The sequence below is a fragment of the Lactuca sativa genome, chromosome 1 (genome assembly GCF_002870075.4).
Source record: "Lactuca sativa cultivar Salinas chromosome 1, Lsat_Salinas_v11, whole genome shotgun sequence".
NCBI lineage: Eukaryota > Viridiplantae > Streptophyta > Magnoliopsida > Asterales > Asteraceae > Lactuca > Lactuca sativa.
In genome coordinates, this window is record NC_056623.2 from 52,116,214 (window position 1) to 52,128,595 (window position 12,382).

At 28.7% G+C, this 12,382-nt stretch overlaps 1 protein-coding gene across 1 annotated transcript; it reads left to right on the plus strand.

Moving 5' to 3' along the window:
* Nucleotides 1–2,950: 2,950 nt before the first annotated feature.
* Nucleotides 2,951–7,675, plus strand: LOC111911901 (phospholipase D alpha 1). Its single transcript, XM_023907651.3, has 4 exons — nucleotides 2,951–3,104; nucleotides 5,032–5,100; nucleotides 5,171–7,034; nucleotides 7,117–7,675. The coding sequence occupies exons 1-4, from the start codon at nucleotides 2,955–2,957 to the stop codon at nucleotides 7,548–7,550; spliced, it is 2,517 nt and encodes an 838-aa protein (XP_023763419.1). The 5' UTR covers nucleotides 2,951–2,954; the 3' UTR covers nucleotides 7,551–7,675.
* The last annotated feature ends 4,707 nt before the right edge of the window (nucleotides 7,676–12,382 follow it).

A 12,382-nucleotide genomic window follows, 5' to 3' on the forward strand; every position in this document is an offset into this window, starting at 1 on the left:
TGAAAAGTTATGAGCATAAAACTATTAGAAAGCATTGTGTCCCCGACAACGGTTCTAATTTGTTAAGACCGATTGTCGCACCCGATTTAAACAAATAAAATTTATCAGTGATGGTTGCACTAAAAATATAGCACATGGAAGCAGGGTCAAATCTTTATGGACACAGCCTAATGTTCAATGCATTTTAGCATCAGACACAGTCTAGTCAAAACAAAAATATAAAAGGGGGATTTCAAACTAACTAAAAAAACTAAAATATGTAGTGATATTAAATTAAATGAAATTCAATATTAAAAACAATTTCACTTCTGTTGCGACTTTCCTAATCATGCAATCAGCTCATATCTGGTTATTCAGAATGTGTTCTATCTAAGCTGGTACTGAGAAAAACTAACAAGTTCCAGTATGATCTCTTTTACCTAAACTAGTTAATTAAAACAGACTCTTTGAATTAACCATAACTTTTTACTGTTCAATTAAACAAGCTCTTAATTAAATCAGAAAAATTGCATTAAGTTATGTGTAAAATTCTCAGCAATACCCAATACTTCTCACAAGCTCAAAAGCGTAAATATATGATTTTCACAGTTTATATCAGAGTTAAATCCCAACACGAAACCAATATGATATTTGTTACTTTTTACCAGTTGACAAGAACAATTACGGATTCTAATAACTAATTAACTGGAATGATAAAAATCCTAGCTATGTGATTAGACTAACAAGAATTTAAAACAAAACATTCATTAAGCTCAAAACTAAAAAATCTAGATATAAAACACAAAATGAAAATGAGATCTGATAACTGATCACATGAAAAGTACTAGCCTATGAAGAACTGAAAACTAAAGTTTAGCCAGACATGGCTAAAAACGATACTAAACTAGATAAAAGAAACACTTACTAATCAATCTTCTAAACTACATGTGTGAGATGATTCGTAATCTTCAGATCTTCAAAAGTCGTTGAAAGATATCAGAAATCGCCTTCAGAAGTTGTTTTCGTCGTTTGGAACCGTCTCCCCTTTACATTTGATTATGAGGGTTGTATTTATACTCAAGTTAAAAGCTTCCGGAGAACTAAACTAGTAACATGTGATCGAAGGTAAGCCCTATGTGATTGTAGGTTTCGTTAAAAACGTGTATCGGGCCGATTTAATGACGTACATTGTTGTTCTGGACTTTTTTGGACAACATGCTATCGCATGTACATGCATATGCGATCGCACGTTTGGAATTTTCACTTCAAATGATTTCCAGACAACTTAATTTGACCCTAGGAAGCTATGTGGCAAACATGCGATCGCATGACAAACATGCGATCACACCTGCGATCACATTTTGGGCTATTTAATCGCAAATTTTGTCTTTTTCACAAACATGAAAGTCGTCCCAAATTGTGTCTAGTTTTTAGAACATTTGAATCTCATCAATCGGAGTTACGGATCATGAGATATGGTCAATATACTGACAGAGGGTCAAAGCTGCCAGCAACATGCTTTAGCTTGAGATTGTAAAGTCTATCTTCGTGTGATCAATTCAATCAAATGTTTCTTGACGAAAACATATTTCAAGAATTCATCAACATCTTCCTTTAGTTCCAACTCCATTTTATGCTCCAAACATGCATCCAGTAGCTCCCAAAGTACTGCTTCATTCGAACTATCTGAAATTGACATAAAAAACGAGCAATACGAGAATTCTAACAAAATACATGAACTGAACATTATTTAAATAAATGACATGCAAATGTAAAAAATATGATGTTAAATGATCATAAAAACTACCCTAAAAAAGCATAAAATAACATTTACCAATAACCCAAAGCATCGTTCAACAACTTATTGTGTTTTCTACTGGCGGTTTTTGACCGGTCTCAATTTCAAAACAACCTAGTTTTTTCGAGACAAGTATCGGAAAAGTGCAAGTTTTTTCCAGTTTGATTTATTTGGGACCGGTTTAGGTCTTTTTCAGTCAAATATTGTTTTCTTTGTGTACGTCTCTTTTGATTCGGCTTTGGTATTTTTTTGATTTTGAATTTTTCCGTAAACAAATATGTAATCAACACACCAAAGTGATAAATTAAGATTTACTAATAATGATACATTACAATTTAATTAAAAAAAGGAATGAAGAAGTTGGGTAATTTGTGATTAAAAAATATGTAACTAACACAAAAACGATACGTATATAAACTTTGGTTTCCGGTCTTTTTTGAGATCGTTCTAGTTCTAGGTCGATCTTGGGTCTGTCTCTGAAAAGTTTGTTCTTTTTTTGGTCTCATTTTAGAACAGTTTGATCTCGGTCTTCTTCTTTCAAGACGAGTCTAAGACCGGTTTTTTTGTTCATGTATCGTACTTTTATTGAAAAACATTTTGGTTCTTTCATTGCCTCTTTGAGACCATCCTTACTGAAAACCAACAACCTATGTCCATCAACATGGGGTGTATATGGCTTAATTTTTTTTGGGGCTTAATTTTTTTATTATATATATATATATATATATATATATATATATATATATATATATATATATATATATATATATATATATATATATATATATATATATATAGCATTTAAAAAAACTTATAATACAAATAAATTTTTTTTTCTGACTCTTTTTGGACATTTAAGATATTTAAATCCTTAGGACCGATACCTTCAATAGATGCATGGTGTACGTATAGGGTTCATAATCGCAACACAATAAAATACAAGGGTATGTATGAAAATGTTTATAAAGACAAAAGCTTAGATCCCCAAGTACATCCATGCATGAAGGTTTGTTGGGTTTTAAGTAATGAAACACTTTCTCAAAAAGATATCTCTTTCTTCTGAATCAACTAAAGGAATCATTCATTGGCATCTTGCATAAATACAACTCCATGTTCTCTTTCCTATAGTCTCATTTTCTAAGGTTTGTTTCATTATATTCATTTTGTACGACATCCAATGCATGATGTACATCAGAGTGCCTTTTCTAACAATTGCTTCTTTTACAGACGACAAATGGCTCCACATCTGCTACACGGGACGATTCATGCTACCATTTTTGAGGTCGATAGGTTACATAATGGATGGGATCTTAGAGTTTGTTTCAAGGTAGGTGGTTCTTCATATATTTATTGTTTTAATCCGTTATTTTTGTATTCCAATAATTATAAAAATCATAACTTATAATTCTTCATAAAAAAACAAACATAAAAACGGAACTCAGGATTGCAATATAAAAGATTATGAAACTAATACATGAAATAATGAGTTAAATATTGAATATTAATACGGTTAGGTGTGCATTTATGCAATAACATTTTACCTTTAATCAACTTAATTATACAATAAAATTGTTTTGTACAAAATATATATGTAACGATGTCTATTTTTAGAACCAAAACAATGTTTCATTTATGCAATAATGTTTCATTTTATAAACTTTTAATCGTGAATCGGGTGTTATATAATAGTTATTTATGCAATAATGTTTCATTTATTAATAACCAGACGTGTTTGCACAACAATAAAATTATGAGCTTCAAATATTGACAAATATTTTAAAAATGTAACTATACTAATGTCATGAAATAATAACTTTTATATAAATGAAGTAAAGAGAAATTAAATATTCTCTACCTTTTGTTCCGACAAATCCTACTACTCATTTAAATAATGACATGTGTCATATTAGTATCCTAAATATTTTTAAATTTCATTAAATGTTATACATGTCACCATTTAATTTGGTAGGATGAAATGTAGGAGGATATTTAATTTCTCTATTTATTATATCGGTTAAAACGCTGTTGTTATTTAATCGGTGTTAGTATAAATTTATAAAAACCTTATCAGTATTTAACAAAAGAGACCATATGTCAAGATACAATGTTTTTGAGAATCATAGTAATTTGATTGTCTAATATGTAAACTTCTTTATCGTTATTTTTGTAATGTAGACTCTTAATTTTTAATTTAATATGATTATATGTTGTTGGATGTGAAATATTATATTTTTAATATTATAGCTTTTAAATTGTTTATATTAATTTGTTAATTTAAACACGATGTTAAATGTAAGACCTAAACCAAATTATTCAATGTACTTAAAAATAGTACACAAATTGCATTAAAACAAAATATTTATAAAATCCAAGTGCATTATGTAAAACTTAAATCGAAATGCTAAATTCATTAAAAATTTCTAAAAACATTTTTTTTTTATAATAATAACATTCTTTTCAAAGATATATAGTTTTTAAATTGATTAGCAAAAGTAATAATTAATAGTAATACAAAATTACATTACATTCTCTTAAAAAGAATGGTTGATTTTTGAAATGATCATCATTATCTAATTAAAAAAAATCAAATAAATTATTATTATTACTATTATTAATTATAAAAAAATTAAAAATAACACTTAAAAAAATTATATTTGTAATTCAAGGATATATGCCATTAAGATGATGTGATTCTATAATATATATATATATATATATATATATATATATATATATATATATATATATATATATATATATATATATATATATTTCCTATTTTAATAAAAGAATAAGTCGATTCTCCTTTTAACATGTGATATCTTATTAGGTCTCATAATTAATGTCATACCATATGTCAATCTATTGATTATCTATTTCAAATTTTAAAATTTAAATTTCTCACTTTAATTATATTAATTAAATAACATTAGAATAACAATTAAAATAAAATTAATACAGATTATAAGGTCACGTATTTATTTAAATTAACAATTATAATTTTATATAACTAATTAAATAGTGATATGTATAACATTTAATGCTCGTTTAATGATATTTAAAGATATTTTAGGAAAATTCATATTTAATTAACCATATTTATATGATATAAAAAAAGATGAATTTGATTATGTGTTTTTTTCTTTCCCTTTGTATTTGTTTTAACCCCTATTTATATCACATAAAAAGGTAAATTTGATTATTTGTGTTTTTTCATTCCGTTTTTTATGTTTTTCTTATTTCTTTTCATGGAGCCAACAAGTCGAGGAAAAGGGAAAAAGTTTTTAGCTCAAGTGAAGAGAATGGTACTTTGTAGCCCCGAGGTAAATCGATTAACATTTAGATATCAAATATTTGTACATAAAATCTAACATTTTATAAAAATTCTATCAGATTGTGGGCTCTAAACTCTATGCAACAGTCGACCTAGAAAAGGCAAGAGCTGCAAGGACCAGGATAATCGAGAACGAAGCATCCAATCCTCGTTGGTTCGAGTCTTTTCACATATACTGCGCACATAACGTGTCAAACATTATATTCACAGTCAAAGACGAGAATCCCGTGGGTGCAATTCTGATTGGACGGGCTTACCTTCCTGTCGAGGAGGTCGTCAACGAGTTCGAAGTGGACCGATGGCTTGAAATATTAGACGAAGATCATAACCCAATACAAGGACCTTCGAGGATTCATGTAAAGGTGAAATATGTTAGTGTCGCGAGAGATAGCCATTGGTCACAAGGTATTAAAAGTTCTACATTTGGAGGAATACCCTACACCTTTTTTAGGCAAAGAGAAGGTTGTGATGTAACTTTGTACCCCGATGCACATATACTAGATGATAACATTACATCTTACTTAGAATCTGAAGGGTATTACGAGCCCCAAAGATGTTGGGAGGATATTTTTGATGCGATTAGTAATGCCAAACATTTGATTTATATAACCGGGTGGTCCGTGTACACAAAAATCTTGTTGGTTCGCGATCCGAGTAGGCCGAAACCGGGTGGAGACATCACGTTAGGTGAGTTATTGAAGAGAAAAGCCGAGGATGGGGTAAATGTATTGATGCTTGTTTGGGATGATAGAACTTCGGTTGAGGCTCTGAAAAAAGATGGATTAATGGCGACACATGATCAAGAAACGGGAGACTTTTTTCGTGACACTAAGGTTCATTGTGTATTATGCCCTCGTGAACCCGATGACAAGAATAGTTATGTTCAAGGGATTCAAGTCGCGACCATGTTTACTCATCATCAGAAAACCATCATTGTAGATAGCGACATTCCCGGGGAAGCGTCAGGAATGAGGCGGATTGTAGGGTTTGTTGGCGGTATTGATCTTTGTGACGGTCGGTATGATTCTCGGAATCACTCATTATTTCGGACACTAAAAGACATACATCATGACGATTTCCACCAACCGAATTTCTCGGGAGCCTCGATTGCAAAAGGTGGGCCGAGGGAACCATGGCATGACATACACTGCAAACTTGAAGGTCCGATCGCGTGGGATGTGTTGTATAATTTCGAACAAAGATGGATTAAACAAGTTGGAAGCCAATTTCTTTTTACATTACCTGAACTTGACGAGTTCATAACTCACCCCGCCCCAGTCCGTCCATCTGAAGACCAGTACACATGGAATGTCCAATTGTTCCGGTCGATCGACGATGGTGCAGTGTCAGGGTTCCCACAAAAACCCGAGGAAGCATCTATGGCGGGCCTAATTACCGGTAAAGATAATGTGATTGATCGTAGCATTCAAGATGCGTATATTAACGCGATACGTCGTGCTAAAAACTTCATCTATATCGAAAACCAATATTTTTTGGGGAGCTCGTATGGTTGGAAACCAAGCAATGAGTTCAAAATTGAGGACATCGGGGCTTTACATCTCATACCAAAGGAGCTTTCACTTAAAATCATTAGTAAAATTAGGGCAAATGAGAGGTTTGCCGTGTACATAGTGATCCCAATGTGGCCTGAAGGGATCCCAGAAAGCGGATCCGTTCAAGCCATATTAGACTGGCAAAGAAGAACAATAGAAATGATGTATAAAGACATCGCCAGTGAACTTCTAGCAAGAAATATTCAAACGGATCCTAGGGATTACTTGACATTCTTTTGCCTCGGCAACCGTGAGATGAAAACGTCCGGCGAGTATGAACCGGTGGAGAAGCCCGAACCGGATTCCGATTATAGTAGAGCGCAAGAATCTCGACGGTTTATGATCTATGTTCATGCAAAAATGATGATCGGTAAGTGCATTGCCTATTTCTCTGAGAAAAAAAATACGAATTCACTTTTATAACTTTTTTTTTTCTTGTGATTTGATTAAAGTTGATGACGAATATATAATTATTGGTTCGGCTAACATCAATCAAAGATCAATGGACGGGGCTAGGGACACTGAGATTGCGATCGGTGGCTACCAACCGAATCAAATAGGCACACAGTGGCCAGCTAGGGGTGCGATCTATGGCTTTCGAATGGCATTGTGGTTAGAACATCTTTATTACATAGATGACTCGTTTCGCCATCCAGAAAGCTTGGAATGCATTCGGAAAGTAAATGGAATTGCGGATGAGAATTGGAATTTGTATTCCAGTCCAGAGATAGTTCAAGATCTTCCAGGCCATTTACTTCGGTATCCGTTGGCTATCTCGGAAGCCGGAGATGTTGCGGCTTTACCAGAGTTCGAGTTCTTCCCGGACACCAAAGCACGTGTACTGGGGACGAGATCCGTGGGTCTTCCTCCTATTCTTACCACTTGAAGTGGCTCGCTGTAACAAACATATTTGCGATTTATGGAAACTTAGATATGATTTATGATGAATTTGAACGTTTATCCCTTTAATTTGTACTTTTCATTACTAATCTATACTTCTTATCACCTTAATTAAGGCATTGTTCTCACCATATTTCCGCTATAAAGGCAGATAAAGTGGGAGATTTAACAATTTAAAAATTTAAGTCGTTCAAACCGTAAAAGATCAAAGTTATATATTTTAGGCTCCTCTGGCTAAGGGATTTCTCTAACCCAAAATTTCCAGTTTTGTATATTTTCTGTGTAAAAATCTCCAATCCAAAATTTCCAGTTTTGTATATGTTGATCGTGATTGAAGAGTATAATATAAAAAATTTGATTTGAACTTATTCATTTTTAGATTAATATTTGTATAACCATATTTTATATTTAATATTTGTAACTTGAGATGTTAAATTGAAGTCACATTAAGTTATTGTGTATTGTAACTTTAATTTTTAAGTTTCAAAGTTATCTAACATTAGTATTTATTTTTTAGACAAAATTCTATAAAAAAAATCACTATAGCTTTTTTTTTGTTTAACAACTGAAAGAAAAATTATAGTTTGAGGTTTTTTTTTCAATAAATTACTTTTTTTATTAATGAGTTGCAATGAAAGATTATTTTTCAGTTAAAGATGGTTTCCATAAAAAAAATCAAACTTTTTTCAATGGTTAAATCGAAAAGAAAATTTCCTTCAAATGGTGAAACCAAACAAATTTCCAATTATAATGGTAGAAATCAAAGTTTTATATAGTTCTTTTTAAAAAAAATAAAAACAAACTCTCACTGAACAGAAAAAAAAATACATGGTTAAACAAAAAAACCCAAACTACAGTAATTTTTATAAAATTTATTTTTTTCTTATATCTTTTAATAAAATAATAAATCAAATTATGATTATAAAATATATATTACTAAAGTGATTGTGCATGCAAAAACACCAAAGTCCAAAGTCCAAACAGTAAGGCTGAAACCTGTTGCGTATTCTGGGCTAAAGCCCACTAGATCCGTAAACCGACGAGAAGTTCAGGCTAACCTACGCGTTAAAAACTATCTATAATTAAGACTTTATTGTCAACAAAATAAAAAATTAAAGTTTAGTATTTTTGTTAGATAGTTGAAAAATATTAAGATTTTAATATATATATATATATATATATATATATATATATATATATATATATATATATATATATATATATATATATATATATCGAAGTAGGTTCATGCGAAAATATAAATATCTTGTAAAAACGCGAAAGCATATTTTATCTTATGAAAATCAAATACATTACTATAAAAAATAAAATTATTAGCAATAAATTACAGATAGTAAGTTTATATTGGATGATGTTATGGTAATATAGATTTAAAGACGATTTTAATAATTTTTTTTTCACGTCCTAAATCATTTTTAAAAATCATGTTTTTCATAATAAAAATGTTAAAAATTATAATTTGCTAATATGAAACAATTTCTCATCTATCATCGATTATCATCATGTATTTCAAAGTTTGGATGAATTATTTTCCAAAATATAATGTTGAGGTGACACAATATCATAGGTTTTTCTTGTTTTCGCGTTTTCACAAATTATTTGTATTTTCGCATGAACCCTCCCATATATATATATATATATATATATATATATATATATATATATATATATATATATATATATATATATATATATATATATATATATATATATATATATATATATATCATACATACTTATAAAGCTAACATTTTTTCTTGAATCTCATGCATTTGAAACCCCCATTATTTTTTCCTTTCACCACATTCATTTGAAACTCCCATGACTTTTCAATTTCTTTATAATAATAATTATAATTTGGTAATTAGGTTAAATAAATATCAAATCTAAAGTGTATTCATATATAAACTAAATTTCAATATTAAAATAATATCTTTAATTCTACTTATAAAATTATGTTTTTTAACTTTTAACATATTATACTTAATTTTTTAGTTTTAATATATTGTTGAATGTAAACCATTATCATTGTCAAGGTATAATTTTTGAACAATTTGTATAAAATACTTAAATTATTAATTAAAATATAACATTATAGGCTCAACTTAAATATAAATTTTATTTAACTTAAACAACCCAAAGATTATTTTATAAATAATTAAAAGTGATAAATTGTAGTGTCTATCTAACAATGACTGTAAGTTGGTTAATAAGGTAAAATAAATATCAAACCTAAAGTGTAATCATAAATAGACTAAATTTCAATTTTAAAATAATATCTTTACTTCTATTTATAAAGTTATGTCTTTAAATTTTAACATATTTAACTTAATTTATTATATTTAAAATGTTGTTGCATGTAAACCATTATCAGTTTAAAACGACAATTTTTGAACAGTTTGGACAAAATACTTAAATTGTTAATTTAAATATAACATTACAGTATCAACTTAAATATAAATTTCAGTTCCACTAAAAAAAACCAAATAATATTTTGTAAATAGTTAAAAGTGATAAATTATAGTGATAAATGCAAAAACTAAATTGTAATATCAGTTTAACTAAAATATTTCCTAAATATATTTATATAACCGTTAAAAGTTTTCAAATAAGTAGCTTAAAATAACTTATAATAACAATAGTTAAAAATAATTTTATATAAATGATTATATTGTTACCTTTAAAATCAAAAAATAATGTTTGATGTTTTAAATAATTATAATGATAGAAATTAAAACATTAAGCAAATATATTTTAAAAAATTAGTTAAAAATAACAACTATAAATAATATTAAACCATATATAATATTTAATTTTATTGATGTGTAACTCGCAAGTAGAAGTCATTCAAACGATTAAGATTATGATGTTATAATAGATTTATATATTATCCTATAATTCAAAATAGTCAATATATTATATCAAATTAATATACGAATTATTATATCAAATTTAACAATGACGTTAGTGTTATATTTTAAAAAATATATATTTGTAATGACTTCAACTATATAGGTATTTCTGCGTATTACAATGTCAACTTAAATATAAATTTCAGTTCCATTTAAAAAACTAAAGAATATTTTATAAATAGTTAAAAGTGATAAATTATAGTGATAAAAGCAAAAACTAAATTTTAATTTCAATTTAACTAAAATATTTCTTAAATATATTTTTATAATCGTTAAAAGTTTCCAAATAAGTAGCTTAAAATAACTTACAAAACAATAGCTAAAAACAACTCTATATAAATGATTATATTGTTAGCTTTAAAAAAAACAATGTTTGATGTTTTAAATAATTATAATGATAGAAATTAAAATATTAAGCAAATAAATTTTAAAAAATTAATTAACAATAAAAATAACTATAAATAACATCAAATCATATATTATATTTAATTTTATTCATGTGTAACTCGTATGTAGAAGTCATTCAAACGATTGAGATTAAGAAGTTATAATAAATGTATATATTATTATATAATTCAAAATAATCAATATATTATATCAATTTAGTATATATAAATTAATATATCAAATTTAACAACAACGTTATTGTTATATTTAAAAAAAATCATATATTTGTAAAGACTTAAACTATATAGGTGTTTCTGCGCAACGCGCGGGCATTCGCCTAATATATATATATATATATATATATATATATATATATATATATATATATATATATATATATATATATATATATATATATATATAAAGAGAGAGAGAGAGAGAGAGAGAGAGAGAGAGAGAGAGATTCATTTGTTTAAAGTAAGTATTGTGTTATCGTATGCATAAATGTGGGTCAATCAAAATTAAACAAAAAATTAAATAATTAAATAAATAAATAAGGGTAATTTACTAATTTGTTTAGTAACTTCCAAAATTAATTGCTATAATCATGGTATTGACTAATCTCTCCAATTTAAATCTCGTTCCCGATCTGCAAAATTAGAATAATCGATCTTGAGTTCTACAAAAATCGATTGCCATCGCCATCTCCAACTCTAGCACGTCGACCGACTATTAGATTCGTGATTAATGATTTATAAATATGTCCGATTGGCCGCCTCTCTCTCTCTCTCTCTCTCTCTCAATCGCTCATCTCTCGGCCACAATCGAAAGCCCTTTCCTCCAATCGAAAGCGCTTTCCTCCAAGCAAACAAAACAACACAACACACGATTAGAGAGTCCTAAATGAGTTTCCTCGTCGTTATCTCATTCGTCGAAGAAGACAGGTGCCAAATCACACACACAGAGATATACACACACACTTTAAGCTTTCTACAATGGACGCAATCGATCCAACTCGCGGATTTCTTAAAGATGTTAAGCGTATCGTTATCAAGGTGAATGGTTGATTACAATTAGTTTAATCGTATTGATTACTAGTTCCAGCTTTTTTGTTACTTTGATCCCCAGATTTTTTGATTTCCGGTATTGCATGTGGCATTCACGAATTTTGAATTTTTGTTTTATTTGTTTGGTTGATTTTGTGCGTGTTTGATCATGCATAGTTTTGATTTTGTTGATTGGAAATTAAACGGCGTGTTGTTCGTTATAGGGGCAAAGGTTGATGATGATGGGAAGAGCAGATGAGATTGTGAACCCCCCTGAAAAGAGTCTAGTTTTTATGGAAGACCTTCCAGAAGAAGAACAAGTAGTTGCTGTGGTAGGGTTCTTGACTTATTTTCAAATTCTCTTAAAGTTACAAATTGAATTTTATTGCCAATTTTTCATAATGTTTTATTAGGGTCATTCTGTTGGATTATTCAATTTGGGAAATACTTGT

Excerpts from the sequence above, each read along its gene's own strand:
- LOC111911901 (XM_023907651.3), top strand. The coding sequence starts at position 2,955 with ATGCATGATGTACATCAGAGTGCCTTTTCTAACAATTGCTTCTTTTAC. Across the intron at positions 3,105-5,031 it reads ATCTTAGAGTTTGTTTCAAG|CCAACAAGTCGAGGAAAAGG; the intron begins GTAGGTGGTTCT and ends CTTTTCATGGAG. Across the intron at positions 7,035-7,116 it reads TCATGCAAAAATGATGATCG|TTGATGACGAATATATAATT; the intron begins GTAAGTGCATTG and ends ATTTGATTAAAG.